Source organism: Athene cunicularia, assembly GCF_003259725.1.
Source record: "Athene cunicularia isolate RWA chromosome 4 unlocalized genomic scaffold, athCun1 chr4_part2, whole genome shotgun sequence".
NCBI lineage: Eukaryota > Metazoa > Chordata > Aves > Strigiformes > Strigidae > Athene > Athene cunicularia.
The window spans coordinates 14,364,385-14,382,475 of NW_020799099.1; the positions used below are offsets into that span (position 1 = coordinate 14,364,385).

The 18,091-nt window shown below is 40.6% G+C and overlaps 1 protein-coding gene across 2 annotated transcripts in view; it reads right to left on the bottom strand.

The window, feature by feature from the left end:
• CSGALNACT1 (chondroitin sulfate N-acetylgalactosaminyltransferase 1) overlaps nt 1–18,091 on the bottom strand; it is a 45,688-nt gene that overhangs the window by 14,555 nt on the left and 13,042 nt on the right. For both annotated transcript variants that reach the window (XM_026848125.1, XM_026848124.1), the window contains exons 3-4: nt 3,434–3,687; nt 838–1,756 (exon numbers count right to left, since the gene is read on the bottom strand). In XM_026848125.1, coding sequence (XP_026703926.1) covers nt 838–1,471 — 634 coding nt within the window. In that variant the 5' untranslated portion in view covers nt 1,472–1,756; nt 3,434–3,687. The remainder of the gene's footprint in view (nt 1–837; nt 1,757–3,433; nt 3,688–18,091) is intronic.

Genomic DNA, 18,091 nt, shown 5'->3' on the forward strand with positions numbered 1-18,091 from the left:
AATGAATCTAAGACAGCCATATTACAATGAATGAGAAACAGTCATGAACCCTTGGAAACAAGATCTGTGAAATCTTGTCTCATATCATGTTTTTGCTGCACATGCTCCTGACCTTTCAACTCAGAGCTGCCATGCAGCAGGGACTAACCTGAACAGGTATCAAACAATCACAACCCCTGGAATATATCTGGTGCCTCTGACTGGCTGGGAAAAGCATCCTGAGTGGAAACAAGTAAGCACTTTGGTTTTAGTGACAGAAGATGTGAAAGAAAAATTGGTTGCTGTTAAAAATGGCACTTTAAAAATCCATACTTACTGTCTCAGTGTTACATGTGAGGGTGAAGACTGTTTAGCTTTACGTTAAGCTTCGCTACTTATTTGAAGTTATAGGTGATACCAGCTGAGTTACTGAGCTCCTCAGCTGCTGTCCTCAAAACCTGTCTTGCCACCCTGGCAAAGCTGTGCAGGTGGAAGTAAGGGTAATGCTGGAGTTTGGATTTGAACTGCAGTTGTCAGTCTTAACACTGGTAACAGATCTGGGATTGCAGCCTGGTCATTCACTCCTCGCTTTACCAATTCTGAGGCAAGCCCATGACTAGAGAGCTGTGAGCACACATTGGTGGTCACTACGAGGCTGGCAGGCTCTGTTGTCACAAAGTCCCGTTCCCCTGGAAAGCTGCCATTCTGCAATTGTGCCTGAGACAGCATCGCTGTGTCACAGCACTAACAGTGTCCCAGACATCTGTACTCTGAGATAACACCCATTTCCCTCAGCAGTGCAGTCAGAACCCCCACCAGCACTATGTGGGCCTTCTAACCTGCTGTCTGCATACAAACCTTCAACGAAGTCAGAAGCCGTGTATATGCGGTGTTTTGCATTGATGTCCCCTTCTGGATTGTTCAAACTCCCAACAGCTAACTCGATCACCTCTATCAACTCATCTCGCTTATCCTTCCTTACAGGTTTTTCTTCTGGGTGGCGTGTCAGCCCTGTCTCCAGCTGGTACACCTTCTGCAGGGTAAAGCTCTCAAAGGGCACGGCTGCATACTCCGTGGACAGCTTAACACCGCTGTGCACCTCTGCTTTGTCTATCTGAGAACGAAGAAAAGCCAGCAGGTTAGCCTGGGCCTTCTCCGGGTTGCTGTGGTCAAGCCGAATGTTCAAGGGGTCTGGGTACTGGTCTTGCACATTCTTAAGCTGCTCACTCCTGCCCTGGAGCTCAGCCTTCAGCTGCGCAATTTGTTTCTTCAAGCTGATAATGTAGTTGCGGTGTTGCTCTTCTCGCTCTTGCAGAATAGCTTCATATCCTTCCTTCACAGTTGGACTGTGCACCCTGGGCAAGGCAAACTGCTGGTTGTCACCCTTGGGTGTGCAAGCCAACATATAAACAATAGACACCAAGCAACAGGCCACCACCAGCAGGCCTACAAGTCGGGGAATAAATAGAATAAAACCTCGTCGGAGCATCATCTCTCAAAAATGGTCTAACCCCACACATGCAACAGTTCTTACATCCACGCAGTGCCACAGAGGCGCCTGGACTTGGAGTACTCTTACACAGATGCATGTATGTGCAGGAATTGGCTTGTCAGCTCCCTTAAAACATGTGCTCTGTCTCTATATTGGGCTCTCACTGGTGTTTACCCAGCAGGACCAAAAGACAAGCTGTGAAGCAGACAGGACACCTCCTGATCCTCATGGCAACACCTACACTGCTGCAATGTGATCAGCTGGGGGCTGTTGGAGTCTGAGGACCTGAAAGACAAATGACAAGGACAGTCATTCAGGCACATTAGAATTTGGTCATTCAGTCCAGACCAGTGAGAGTGTTCTAAGAATTTACCTCATTTCTTAACTGCTCTGGCAGATCTCAGAGCTGTGAAGTACTTGTGCTAAGACCAGAAAGGTTCCAAATCCCTTACACAGGAAGTACTGTAGGCATGCATTTAATTTTAATAACATGACTTGGTCCATTGCCAGTGAAAAACTAGCCCAGGCCTCAAAGTTTTTCATGCTTTAGAAATATTACGAAGTCCTCATCTGTTACTTTCTGGTGAGATGTTTAAGGTGCTCAGTTCATCTGACAAATTATGGCCCTCCAAGCATTCCCGACCCTTGGAGTGCTCAGATTCTGAAAGCAGTCAGTCCCACAGCTACCGCATACAATGCAGCTTCCAGGTATGTTTTTCCAAAACACAGTGTGGCAAATGTGGTTCCATCTGAACACACAAAGCCTGACCTGGAGTAGAAATTTGATAACCAAGAAACTAGGAACTCTTTATCAAGACCAATTGCTGCAACTGACATTGCTTGACATAACCTACCAGGTGGTCCCACAAAAACCAAAGAACTAGGGATAGGATTTTTTTCAGGAGCTTTCAGACCAAGTCTTACTCAAAATCAGGGGAAGCTTTGTTTCCATCTAGGAGTCTGTCATCATTGCACACTCTATTATCATTCTAAGGCCCTCTTCTTTTTCTCATAATATTATAAGAAATCTTGTACCAATGTACAGTACTACTGTGTTTTCCACATATGCTCCCTGCCCAGGAGTGAAGACCACTGAGAGGGTTTAGGGAAAACTGACTTAGGTATTTTTTAAAATAAGAGAAGTTAAAACTGTGTATGTTATCATTTTCAGTAAGACTTCCTCAAGTATACTTACAAACAGGAAAGGAAAATTAGATGACCGAACATGAATATTGATCTAGCTGTAAGCTACATTAAAACAATTGCGCTGAGAACATTAGCAGTAGGATTTTCAAAATCCCTCAGTTTTGGCCTAAATCCATGCTGATGCAAAGAACTTAATCATTTACTCAGATGAGAGTAGACTTAGGCCAAGGCTGAGTAACATCCTAGATTATGCTGTGACACTGCATTGTTAGACTCGAACACAATCAAATTAACCCCTTGACGTTCTCCCCTTGGATGCATGCATAACATTATGACACTGCTTTTGAAAATAGAGATTCATAATCCTTTTAGTCACACATCCTTGCTGGCAGACTCTTAAGTAAAAACAGTTTCTCTAAGAATAAGAGTTTCAGAGCTATTTTCAGTTATTTCTAGTCTTGAGCCAGCCTTCTGTAGGACTTATCAACTGCTACATGACTTGCCCTGTGTCTTGATTGACTATTACTATTTACAGCTGTTATGCAGAGATATTTCTGATCCTTTGAACTATTATCAATGTTTTATCAGGCTGCAGACCTTCTAGAAAAAACCCCACACTTTTAGAGTAGGAATTAAGAGGGCTAGAGTGAGCTATAAAAATACTACTGTATTTTTCTCAAAATAATGTTGAATGGCTATTATAAGTATTTATAGGATTCTGCGGAAAATGTCAGAGTTTTCAAAGGAAGAATTGTCGAGGTTGAAGAAAACATGCAAGCAGCAGGAAAAAGGACAGGATGAAATTGGCACCCTTACCTTTTTGCTGTGATCTTCTCTTTGGAATATCTTGGTCTGCTACAGCTACTTTTCAGCTCGCCACAATCTTCTGTTTATCTCCCTTCTTACGCCCTTCCCAGAAAACGCGCGTACTATAAAAAGCACTGTCAACCTCAGAACACCTCTTCATTGCTTTCACATTTGCCAGCTGCCTACATCTTCAGTCTGTCTCCTGTGTGGTGAAAGGCTGTAGTGGAGACGCTTCCTATGGATGCACTATAAAAGCTGGCCTCCTGCAAATGTAAAGGAGCTTGTCAAAGCAGGGAAAATTAATCTGGGCATTTCTAACTCTACAACAGATCTGGCTAGAAGACTGCAAGAAGGTAGTGTGCAGTGAGACAGGGTCAGGAAGTGGTAAGATGTAGTACATAAAACACTGCTGTGCTTGTATGCTTCACTTCACACAATTAGTCCATTGACTGAATTGGCAGAAGCTGAACATCACTGAAAGGATTAGTTGTGCTAACACAGTATAAACTGAAATTACATCTCAATGGCTTAGATAAACACACAATTTCATTTCTATAAGCAGCAACAGACTCAAGTTTTGGGTAAAGAGCTTTTCAAATGTTGACCTTAATAGATGTGTGTATATATCTATCTTCACTAAAACATACTGGGTCTCTCTTCAGGGCACTCTCTTTCCTTAGCTAGTTTTCTGGTTTGAACTCTCATCCATCAAAGATGTATCCTTAAAAACACTTCAGGACAGCAAATTAACTGAGCTACTTTGTCCTTTGCACCATCCGTTCATAACAAGAAATTCAGGCCATGGGGATTTCCACCTTCTTCACGGGGATTTTACCATCACGACTGGAGGCATCCTGACAACAAGCACCCATTACTCACCCTCTGTTGCTAGATCTGTCTCATTAAATTGTACTGTTGGCTTCGGTAGCATTGCCTTGCAGTGACTGACATTTAAATATACAGCTGTTACTGTACTACTATCTCATGGGCATGCTTGTGAAAGCAGTCCCAATCCATGTCAGTGCCAAAAAAACCAGATTACTTTAAGTCAACACTGAAGGTGGTCACAGCTAAGGCATCTCAGCTGCACAGACAGTACCAGAAAGCTAAGGATGGTAACTCCTCCTAACAACTGTTCTGTTGATTTCACCAGACCTACACAGTTTCACACCAACTGAGAGAGCCTGAGATGAAGGGGAGACAAACTGAAATGTCATTTTTTTCCAGGAACTGACAAAAACACCTCTGTATTTCACAGAAGTCAGCTGCATCAAGTAGCATTAGTCTATTTGCAAAGAGAAGCTTTAATGAATATGCAGTGGTTAGTCTGATAGCCAAGGAAAAGGACATTAATTCTAAGAAAGCCTCTGTTTGCAAAAACATCTTCAGCCTCAGCTCAACCTGTTAGCTGAGCCAGAGGTCAGCCCAGCTCACAGAGATGCTTTTCAGTTGTTTTCAAGGATCCTGGGCTCAAAAATGATCTAAACACAGAACCAGGTTCTATCATCACTGTAAGCACTGCATAAACAGCGCTGCGCAGTGGAGGGTGCTGCACCCAGTCATAGGGAGTGGCAAAACTTATGAAAGTTGTTTGGTTTGAAATTTTGGATCGTATGCACCCACCTCTGTTACTCATCAGCATCTGGATTTTTAACGGACTATAGAGATACAGGAAATTCATCTCTGCACAGAAAAGACAACATATTTCAAGTCTGAATTTTTGACTCCCCAAAACCAAACTGAGAATTTGTGCAGAAGAAAGGGAGTCAAAAAATGTATCTCTGTATATGTATCTCCCCTCTGAGCTCTACATTCTCCTTGCTCTTCATGTTGAGGACAGAAATGAATGGCAAAAGAACAGTCACATTTGCAAAGGCAGTGATCTCTCAGCACATATGGCAGGGGCAATGCCAAATGATTCCATGTTTTCAAGTACTTTCTGCCACAGCTTCCTATTGGAGCTGTAACTCAGAGTGGCAACTACCATCCATTTTATTTCACAAAACTTTTTGAAATTCCTTTTTTTTTTTTTTTTTTTTTTTTTTTTTTTTTTTTTTTAGTAGAGGCAGTAAATGGCAGAAGCTGCAATTAGGTTTTGTGTAGGTGTTTGAAACATCTTCACTGAACAGCACCACATGTTGCAGTGAGATTTCATTAGAATCATATTAATCTCTGAAATGAGCTCTGGAGAGGAGGAAACAGATGTTTCACCCAAACTTTAAGTGCCTTAAAAAAAAAAAAAAAGACATTCTGCAGCCACTTGGCATTTGCCTCAAGCTTTTAATTACAAAGACTTCACATAGCACTGCAGACAGTTCAGTCTGCTTTAAATGTTAGGGACAAGATTTTGCCCCTTTAGCCCTGACAGAAAGTGGCACGTGCTCACCAAGCTGCTGTCCATGATTTACCTGAAGTCATGGCTAACTGGGGAGGTCCCATTGGACTGGAGGCTGGCAAATGTGACACCCATCTACAAGAAAGGCAGAAAGGAGGTCCTGCCTGACAAACCTGATCTCCTTCTATGACAAAATGACCCGACTATTGGACAAAGGAAAAGCTGTGGATATTGTGTACCTGGATTTTCAAAAAGCATTTGACACAGTTCCCCACAGAATTCTCATAGAAAAACTGGCTGCCCATGGCCTGGATGAGCGAACTGTCTGCTGGGTCAAGCACTGGCTGGATGGACGGTCCCAGAGAGTGGTGGTCTGTGGAGTTAAATCCAGCTGGTGGCCAGTCACAAGTGGTGTTCCTCAGGGCTCGGTGTTGGGACCATTTCTGTTCAACATCTGTATTGATGATCTTGATAAGGACAGAGTGTATCATCAGTAAGTTCACAGATGACACCAAGTTAAGCAGGAGTGTCCATCTGCACGAGGACAGGGAGGCTCTGCAGAGAGACTTGGATAGATTGGATCAGCGGGCCAACATCAACGGGATGAGCTTGAACAAGGCCAAGTGCCAGGTCCTGCACTTGGGCCACAACAACCCCAGGCATTGCTACAGGCTTGGGGAGGTGGGGCTGGAGGGTGTCTGGAAGAGAAGGATCTGGGGGTTCTAACTGACAAGCAGCTGAACGTGAGCCAGCAGTGTGCCTGGGTGGCCAAGAAAGCCAAAGGCATCCTGGCTTGTATGAGAAATAGTGTGACCGGCAGAAGCAGGGAGGTGATAGTGCCCCTGTACTCTGCACTGGTGAGGCCACACCTGGAGTGTTGTGTCCAGTTTTGGGCACCTCAATACGAGAGAGACATCGAGGTGCTGGAGTGAGTACAGAGGAGGGCAACGAAGCTGGTGAAGGGCCTGGAGAATAAATCCTGTGAGGAGCGGTTGAAGGAGCTGGGACTGTTTAGTTTGAGGAGGAGAAGGCTCAGGGGAGACCTCAACACTACAACTACCTGAAAGGACATTGTAGAGAGGTTGGTGCTGGTCTCTTCTCACAGGTAATTAGTGACAGAACAAGAGGGAATGGCTTTAAGCTGCAACAGAGGAGGTTTAGACTGAACATTAGGAAAAAATATTTCACAGAAAGAGTGGTCAGACAGTGGAATAGTCTGCCCAGGGATGTGGTGGAGTCACCATCCCTGGGTGTGTTTAAGGGTCGTTTAGATGAGATGTTGGGGGAGATGATGTAGGGCAGAACTTTGCAGAGTAGGGCTGATGGTTGGACTCGATGATCCCAAGGGTCTTTTCCAACCTGAATGATTCTATGAAATTCAAGCCACTCAGCAGAATGGGACATGTCACAGGGATTAAATCTAGTCTCACACAAAGTGTTTAAGGTGCATGTGAAGGGAATTCAAAGATAAATTATTTCTCCTTAATGCCAAATCATGATTTTTCAACTACTTTTCAGCCCAGTTCATCTGCCCAGTGCTGAACTAAACAAAAGGCTGAATAACGAAAAGAACCTGTCTGATAACCTGACTGGGGTACCTTCACAGCCTTCCTGTATTGTCCCCTGCTAAAAAGCACACCACTGCTCGCTCTTGGGTTGACAATCACACATCCCAAACAAACGACTTAGAATTCTAACATCTGGTTTGCAATTGATAGCGCACTTGAAACAGACAGATTGTTAAGAAATAGTGTCCAGAATCAAAATGTGAAGTGCCAGTACTTGAAGACATTAGACAACTTACTGTAAAAAGCTTCATTTCCTAATCTTTGATTCAAGAGTCATTTTCAACAGAAAATCTTACTTGCATTGCCAGGCATACTCTCAAAGAGAAAAGTCTTGGTATCTAATCCCACCCTCAGAAAGACAATTACATTGTTCCCCTCTATAATTAACAATTACAATCCGATCATCTTGCAAACGGGTTACAACAACTATTAGAAGCAGTCAAACAAAACAAGAATTCCTCAAAGGAATGAATGTTCCTGGAAATATTATGTTTTCTTGTGAGGAAGCTGAGAAGTGGCTGGTTTTATATTCAAGATACCGCTATAGGCTTCTCGCTCTGAAGGTTACAAAACCAGTGCAGAAGTTGTAACTACTCCAGACCCCAGTACTGCTCATTTAATTGGTTTCCTCTTATTAAGGTAAATCAGTGCCATCTGCCACGACACTTCAGCTGAGTTCTGATGTCCACATGTACTTGTGTTAGACCATGCACTTACATGCAGTCAATGATCGTGAAGGTGACTTTCCCTAAGACAGTCCAGAACAGAAATCAAGAGGCACTCTGAAAGCCTTCTGCTGTTAAATGCAACAAGTGTGCCAGTTGTTTCAACTTTTACAGTAGTCATTATTTCTATTACAGTAGAAATGCAGTAATAATTATTTCTTTTACAGTGTCATATTTCTGTCAAAAAAACCCAAACCCATTCAAAAGGACTATTGGGATCCCTTTGTCCTCCCAGGGCATACGCATTCTGTGTGTGGGTTTATCAATGCGGATAGACATACTAGTGAAAGCACCACTGCTTTCCACTGTAAATCAAATTAGTTTTAAAGTAAAAAACCACAGATATTAAACATTAATTAAATTCTAACTACATCTGAAAAGAACCAATGTAACATCTAAAATGTTCTCCACATACCAATAACATTGTTGTCTTTTATAAAAAAGAACTATTACTTTAAGTAACTTCAACAACACTCCCAGAACTACTTTCTCTCCCCCAAAATAATGTTATCTGTGAACAACTTGGCAGTTTTACACAGATCAATAACCAGCATTTGCAGGAGCCTGTATTAGGAATGTTATTTTTTGTATGAGACACTCAGATTTTCACCTTACAACCACAAACACACTACCCCTCTCTGCTAAACACACGGACTTGTAGGTATATCAATCCACACACCCTCAGTACAATTGTTAGTTGGGGGTACTATAGGACACTTCCAAAAGCCTTTACAGGACTCCTGGAAGTTTCCACCACCCTATTTATTCTCCAGTAGGCAATGTGACAGATGCATGGCCCTGTCAAGCTCCAAAGAGAAAATGCAGAGAAGAGATGACTCACAAATTCTGTGACTCACAAAGACCAACTCCATGCTACTGCAGGAAAGAAATTATGATACAACGATGCTTCTCTCTAAAGGACCACTTCTTATTATCAAGCTCTGACCTGAAGTTTTAGGAAATCAGTTGCTCCGAAAGTGTTTTGAACTTTGCTAAAATGGAGATGAAAAATATGCATTTGAGTTGGCCTGGAGTTCAGCTTGGTCTTTTAAGAGCAATTAACAAATCATCATAGTTGTCAGTCCTAAAAATTAATGGTTGGGATGGACAGCTGAGACATCCAACTTATCTGGAAGACCAGCACCTTCTGAACATGACCTTCAATTTAATTTCATTCAGGTAAGTGCTATCTCAGTATTGTAGATGTGTCAAAGAGAAGCATTTTACTCCGATCATGCAATGCTGCAAGAGCCCTATACAACATCAAGGATAACAACATGCTAACTAAGAACCATTTATTTTTGCAGGAAACTAGCCAACAAAACTAGGACAAGCTACAGCCAGGGAACAGCTAAAAGTTGCTACTAATTTACTTCATTTTAAGATATAATTCAACAACTGCTCTGCATATAGAGAGCTTCCAGAAAGACTAAACTCAGTTTTAACATGACCAAACTATATCAGCTTCTGAAATGGCTGAGAGTCAGCATAATAAGATGGCTAGAACACAAAATCCTTTAGTATTTCCTTACTAAAACAAATAATAGGATAAATTTTGCTTACCCATTTAAGTCTAGACCTGGAAAAAATGCTGTTACTTCACTTCAAAATGTTTACACACACACACTCAGTGATTTACACAAGCAAAAGAAAACTGACTGCCACCACAGGAATGAACAGTCATTCCTTTTAAGAACAAAGATGATCACAGCCTTATAAAAGTAACTTACATATGCAGCAGCAAGACCTGTAAAAATGAAGGGATCTACACCTGTGTAGGGACACATCATGAATGTTTGTTGGGTATAGACCCATGTCTTCATGAATGTGTCACATGATTGTTAGTTAAAATATTTTTTGTACAAAGTACATACTAATGTCACTTTATGATAGGAGTCCTAAGGATTCTGTCAGATGTACATCACACAGTACCACAGCCAGACTTGAAATCTAGAGCCCAGTGCATGTGCACAGGCCTGTGATATAGGTCGTGAATCAGTGGAGGGTTTAGTATGTATCTAATTAAGCAGGACAGTCTTTTATCAATTGATAAATGCACAAACATGCATAACTAAGTTGCATTCAGAAACAGGAAAACCTAGCTAGGCTGAGCCACAGAGTGGAAAGCAGTTTGTGCATGTCACAGTATTTACCTAGGACTGCTTTAGTCAGGGCTATGTAAGCCCTCATATGTTTAGCTGCCATCAGACCAGCCTTTCAGCTGCACCTGCCAAGTGTAATGGAAGTCCACTGCTTTGAGAAAAGCTGTTAGGTGATAAAGTACAGTAACAGTGACTTAAGGTCCCTATCATATCAAAGCCTTTGTAAGGTAGCAATATAGTTTTAGGATGTCTGAACAATCCAGTCTGACCTGGAGATTCCCTCCTTCTCTCCTTGCCAGAAATCCCCTGTTATAGCTAGAAACCCCTGTACCAAGCTAGATGGTGGAATTGAACTTCATTAACTCCAGCAGAATTGACACCAGAGGTTTCCTCCCTCCTGAGTCCACCAGGGAACTGAGGAGATACATCTGGGTCCCACAAGTTATATTCTCATGGTAATGCAGAGCCCTAAATTTTGTGCTCCCTGTACTTCAAATGAAATTTGCTAGATAGTGTGGTGTCAAGACAGTGCTTCAAATAAAATAATCAGGAGCAAAGGGGACAAGAGAAAAAAACAGCTTGTTAGACAAAGTATAAAGGGTTTGGAATGTCATCTAGACTGAGCAAGAATTATTGGGATAGGGACTAATATTGCTGACCAAGACTACTGTTCAGCTACAGCTTACATTACAAAAGAAAATCATGTTTCAGACTACAAATTAATAACCAAGAAACCAAAAAATAACTTCAGCCTGGTTCAGTATAGAGACAAGTTACCCAGGGTCCACACACAGCTCTAAAACGTGTAGCATTAACAGCTCTCATAACTCATGTACAACCCCCAAGCTCTGCTGACCTGCATTTCTCTATCAGTCTGGTCTGTACAGATTGACAGGAAGAGGCCAGTCCCCTGACTCAGCCCCCATTTCCTTCCTCCTCCCAGGTTAGCACTTACTATGAAACAACACGTGCCACAGAGTCCCATTTGGTTCATCACCACTGTTTTCATATGTGGTTTTGGTCAAAGACCTAGCATTTCCTTGGTATATCAGAAAAGAGTCTTCTAGCAATTCTTCAAAAAGCCCAAGCTTTTTAAGTCACTTCAGTAAAACAATTTTTTTCTCTTTCTAGAGAAAGTTTCCTAATATCTTTTTCATTTTTTTAATCTAAGGTTCACACAATATTTTAATCTCACCAACCTCACCATCATTAAACTAGCCAATTATTTATTGTAGGAACTTGAAAAGATAAATCACAGTGAAGTCTGTGCAGAAAAGGTCCAGTCAGAGGGGAGAAAGAAAGGAAGGTTTTCCACATTTAATATTGTACAGCCTATCTACTTGATCATTAAATTCTTCAAAAAAGGAATTGAAAAAAAAACCCTGAAGACAACCAAAAGGTAAAGAACGACATTGCCAAACACAGCTGTCTACAAAAGTTTACTTAGGTCAATTGATTTCAACAGAATGGAGATGTTTTTACGTTTTCATGATACTCTATCACTTATATGGATTTGTTTTTAATAAAATATTTCAATAGGTTGAGAATATCTACTTTGTTTTAACTTAACAAATCACAGCGCTTCAACTTTCCACTTCATGTTTGGTTTTGCAGGTTTCTTTGAAAATGCCAGAATGCATACAGGCCTACAGAAAACATCACTTTTGATCAAATGGCTATAAGAAAAAATATTTTTTTAATTTTATGAAAAATGTCATCACATTCTTAGTTAAGTAATCCAAGCCACATTTCCAAGTGTTAACGAGACACCTGTTCACAGTTACTTTGGTTTCTAAGATTTTATCTCTGATGCTCAAATCATATTGGAAATGGGATCTGTGGTTTCAACTTCTTTATAAAATACCTCAGTTCAAACAAGCAGTCTGATATACTAACTTACAGCTGATATACTAATTTACAGTCATAAAGATAATTTGTCATTGGTCATCAAGAAATTTATGGAGTTTATTATGGAGATTTTAAATGCAGTTATTGCACAGTTGTCAAGAACTCTTAAAAAACAGCCATTCAGCTACAAACTTGTTAAATGTTAACAGTTCATACAAGAGGCATCCTCCTTCTCTAACACAGAGATGACTAATGACATAAGTAAAGTCAGTTTCCCTTGCCAGTAAAAGCTATTTTTTGTTTTTTCCCTTTTGTTACACAGGAGAAGTACACCCCGCAGACAGGTCAGCATTTCCTGAAAGGTTCCAAAGAGCCTATCTCTTAAAACAACAGCTTCAGGCTTCAATCAAAACCAAAGCATGTTTCATGCAAAGTTATGAAATAACACACACAATATGAACTTACACTATAACATTTCTTTTTTGTCATTGTACCATAGAGGTATCTGGCTTGGTTTGGTTTAACAAGCCATATATTAAAGTTGATGCAAACTCAACTTTTCTTTTTTTTTAAAAGGATAGTTCATCTTTTTAAAGAAAACAGTTTCCTGAAATTAGGTGCATTTATAAAGATTTTCAGAAAATAGGGAAAAAAAAAAAAAAGTACAATTCCCCAAACCTAAAAGAATATTTGAAGAAAAGAGATTTCCTTATGAGATAAAGCTTCATGCTATTGAATCTTTGTTTCTGTTCTTATGGAAACCTGCCTGCAAATGATAGCATTATTTTTTATTTTAACAAAAATTGGCTAGAATGTGTGCTGGCAAAACTATGAAAGCTAATGAAATAAAAAGAAGAAACTGTGGCTGTGCCTTTACAGATTTCTTCCTTCCCCTCCTTTTAATACAGTTTTCTGTAGAATATGAAACTCATACCATTTCCAATGAGAACCTGTGACAGTTTAACTCAGAGGAAGATATTCCCACCCCCAAGTCAATGTCCTCCCATCTGCCTGGTTTCTAACCCATGGAAAAGGAAATGTGGCTTTTTTTTGTAGTCTCTTACAAGTGTACCTTGTCTCATTAACTTTTCTGAAGAGTTCACTGTAATCGTGCAATGCATTCTGGATTACAGGTCTAAAGACTTAAAGCCCTTATACTCATAACTGATTACATCAATTGATTTCATTGTTAATAAGCTGTAACACTTAACAGATGAGCACATACGAATAAAATCTCTGAGATCTCACATGCCAGAGATAGAAATCCTGTCACACTAATGACACACCTGATGGATTCCATATAAACTGGGTGAAACCTGTATTTCTTTTATCGTTATACCTCTACCAGCTTCTTTCTGTATATTGTTCTGTTATCACTGAATTAGTTCAAGGGCTATTAGAAACAGCCATAAAATGCCTCACTGCAAGTATTTCAGCAGTCCCTAAAATAATAGTAGTTCTCCTACTGATGGGAAAGCATCTCTTTTTTCTAACAGCAGTCAGTTTAACAGGCAGAGTTTTCCAGGACTGACATATTAAGAACAAATGACAAGAGAATTTAACACTTCCTTGACTAAAAGAGGACGGAAAGCAGCTGTCAGTGGAAGATATTTATTGGAAAACACCAGCTGAAAGATCCTACAGGAAAAAATGAGCAAATGGTGTCAGCATGTGGATGTGAAGCAAGAGAAAAAAGGCAACTCATACCTGGTTTAAACAAAACTCCCATAGAATTTTTAAGTGCTAGGTAAGAGCATGCACAGGGGACTGTGGTGGTTTAATTCTCTCTTCTGGTATGTACTCTTGACAAAAAACTCAGCTTGACTTTGCATTGAAAGCATGACCAAAAAAAAAACCAACCCATCAGTAAAATTGGAGCAGCTGAGGGAAATCCCTGTGATTTTTAAGGAAAATATGGGTGAGAGAAGCCACTTGACAGTGCAGATGAGATCAGCCATCCATTTAATGTTATACATTGCCTCTCTCAAAGGATACCAAGTGCTTCGGAAGGCACAGAAGTCTTGTACAACAGAGAAATATTTCTAACCTTTGTGATCTTGATGATCAACCTATTCCCTAAGTGTAAGTTTGTATTTTATAACAGACATGCACAAGAAACAATTCTCCTATTTGGAAATGTTGCATTTCTTCATTACTCCTCCAGATTTTTAACACAGTTTTGATCCTCCACTGCTTCAAAATTGCTATTCTTCTATCTCCTCCCTTGTCAGAGAAGCTACACCCTTCTAGGCATTTAAGTACTAGTTTTAGCTATTTCTGAAAGAGGACAACCATTTCTAACAGCTACTCTTCTTGATTAGTACTTCAGTCAGTTCTATTAAGTTGTAGTCAAAAAGGACAAAGCGTATTCCCTCAAAAATAATTGGAAAGTTCAAAGAATATAATTATCTCATAGATAACCCCACTGGGACAAGGATGCAGTCACAGGCAGAACTCTCCTTTATTTACTGTAAGGGACATGCATGCTGAGATGTGCTCACATTACCTAAGGTCAGGCTCCCGCACTTAGCTGCTGAATTATCTGCCTGACTGAATCTACACACAGCAAGAACCATGTTCCTGCTGGGAGCAAGGAAATTCACCTGGCTAACTTAACCATCTAGTCTGTCAGATGCCTACAGATGGCTAGGGCAAATGCTCCCCCAGACCACCTGTTCCACACGATTATTTCACTGAAGAGCTATGCGCAAGCATCATCACACTAAGCCAGCTAACTTATTTTACATAATTACAGCACATTCATTACTGCCGAAGACCACAGATCAACAGAGGGAATGTGCCAGGAAGTGGGAAACCTCCTCATAATTTTGACACACTGACTTGCCTCCTGCAAATCTAATCCAGTGTTCTACTCTTTATTCATTTTATTTCTGACTTCAGCCACTTGTCTGGGATTACGGGACATCATGCAACCTGTGCAGTGCAACAGTACAGTATGTCTGCAGTATTTCCAATACACCCCAGATGCACTGAGCAGAAAAGGGAAAGAATATAATAAAAACCAGCTGTTCTTGACCTCCCCTTTAGTTTTATACACCAGCTTCCGCTTTATCCCAGCTATTCTACCTCAAAATGTATAGTTGACTAAAAATACAAAAAAAGCAAGCACCAGGCACCAGTCTGAGTTAATAAGATGAGTTACTCGCTGAGGAGTCATGCATACATCCATTATTACAGGTCTAAAAATAGCAATCCTTTGAGAAGCTGTTAGAACAGCAAAATGTGGCATATGGATATAAAAGTAATCTGTGGATAAAAGAAAAAGATGGTGACTATTGCAAACAGATGGTTAAATAAATAAAGCCATTTCAGCCCAACTTCAAGTAGCAAATATTGCCATCATTATCAGGGATGTCAAAGCCAACTGTTCCACACGGGGTCTCACTGTATTCCCTTCAGGACAGCCAGGCTCCCAGGCAATGGGGTTTGCTCCAGATGAAAGCTATACAGATTCCTGGCACTCTTTAAGCACACTTTAGGTCTTCTTTCTACCCATTTTGTATCTCTACACAGTAAACCTCTCCAGAACAGTGATGCTCCTTACTGTTTGACACTTTGCACAGTGGAAGGCAGGTCCAGTTGGGCCCCTAGTGAACTTACTGCAACAGCAAGGCATCAAATACCAGATAGTGGCCCTTAGTTTCTCCATTCTCCCTAACACACAGAGGCCATTTCAGAGGCCCCAGAAGAACCAGCCTGGCTTGTCTATTGAAACAGCACATTAGTGCTGGCAATAAGCCCAGAAACTTTAACTATGGTACAAACTACAGCTCCAGCCCAGAAGAAAAGGACTAAGAAAATGGTAAATACCTTAAAATGAGGATTTCTCCAGAATCTTGCCTTAGCCTTCAAAATTAGGATCCCAAAACTAAATACCATGCACATATTGCAGATATGCAGCAAGGTTCCTCAGCTGTTGGCAGATCTGGAATTTCACATGAATCTGCCACACAGGGGCAGAGAGAAGGAATTTGAGGAGTAGATGTGAGGCAAATACCTTGGTCAGGATCTCACAGAATAATTCTATATTCCCTTCTTTTAAGAAGTGCACACCCTCAGGATCACTATTTCTATGTGTACAGCTTTTGCTGGGTGGAGGTTCTACCCACTCTTTCTTGACTTCCAGAGGAGATGCCCCGTGAAATTCACCCCCTCCAAGCACGCTCTCCATTATAAGTGGGAAACGGAAACTGTGAAGGAGTACAGCTACAGACAAAACCACCAGGTTGCAGTTATAAGATGAGCCCTTCTATATACATTTGCACAGGAAAAAAAGGATTCACAGTCTAAAGGGAGACAAGAGGAACAGCTGAGAAGTGGCTTCTTCAGATGCTGAACTGCACATGGAGGTGCCTCTAGATATGGGTCCCTAATATCCAACCAAAGGAATGCAAAAGTAAAGACAACTCACTGTAATGGGTAGGAAGACTTGCTTTTAGGCAACCTCCTTTTCCAGAGTAATTCAAGTTAAGAGTCATTCCGAGAGAACACACTCCACTAGAGGCTCATGCAATACAGCATTTTTTTAGCAGCACACTTTATGGCCTGCAAAGATATAAACAAAGTTCAACCCCTCATGCTCCAAAACACTGGCAAAACACAACCCTCCCTCAGCCCAAATCCACACTTTACCACCATGCCTCAGAACGCAGGCTATATTTATTATACAGGTCAGTTCTTAGGCTTGATACATTTCAGATTGCAAAGTTGTCTCTCACACACACACAAAATGTAAAAAAAAATCATAAAATGATCAGAAAACGCTTCTACCATATCCATAGAAGACAGCCCAGCTTGTTCAGTTTAAAAATTTTCTACACCAAAAGCGTTTGATTTTAAAGACCACAGCATGCTCATTTCCTGGTGTAATAAACACCTGATCAATCTCAGCTGGGAAACACTGTTTCCATCAACGGGAACACCAAGGGACACACCACTTTTTTCACCAGTGTAGCAATGATGTAACTAGATGAGGTTTCTCACACAACTAAAACACTGCACAGTCAGGCTACATGAAACAAAGGACTTAGTAAAAGTAGATGAAAGTAGAGCTAGAATCTGCATTTCATTAAAGAGAGACATAGAAACATGTAAGGAAAAAAAGAGTCATTCCATAAAAAGGATATTACTGGGATGGTCACTGGAAATTTTTTCCTTTGTAAAGGGAAGTTCCCCAAGAAGTTAAAGTAATGCTGACAGGATACTAGAAGAGAAACATGAGTAACAGGTAGCACTAGTTCTACTACAACAGAAAACAGTCAAGGCACACTTCCCTGTGCCTTAGATAAAATATGCTGGACAAGCACCTCTATCTCCCTCTTCAAAGAAACATAACATCAAGAACACAGACACTACAGCTTATTAACGCTTGTCAGATAACGTGAGGAAGTCACACAGATGACTTCGGTAACTCCTGATAAATCAGATGAGAAAGAATCTACAAATTATAATTTTCTATGGAAAACAACAGTCAGTTGTAGTGATGGAAAGCAAACCTTTTCACACCTCTGATTTTATGCCTCCTAGGTAAATTTCAAAGGCACAGTAGACACAAGATGAAAACTATTTTCAGAGCCTTACAGCTGCATACATTTAGTTACCCTTTGCTACTTTTTTCCTGTAAATATGCACTTTCTCAATAACTTTTTCCATTTATTCTGGAAAGCCATCAATCTAATCAGGCATCAGGACACTTTAGATTTCCCAAATCACTTGGAAGAAAAAAATACAGAGTATCTATGTATGAGCTATATGGAAAAATCAAATTATTACTAATGTCATAATGATTTACTGTGGAAGTTCTAGTTTAATTTTGAAGGAAAAAAATATTGAGGTTCTTTACAAGGCTTAGAACATTATTAACTGCTGAATCTCAATCTGTTTTTCTGGCATTGATTCCTTGTCAAGTATTGTGTCAGTCTAAAACCTCAGTACAGCAGTAGTAACTGCTATTAATGAACATTGCAAGTAGACCACCTAACAAGATACCACAAGCAGGAGCCATTATTTAGACCAGTCTACAACCTATCTTCATTGAAAATTACAATAACCATTTTTTTTTTCTCCTT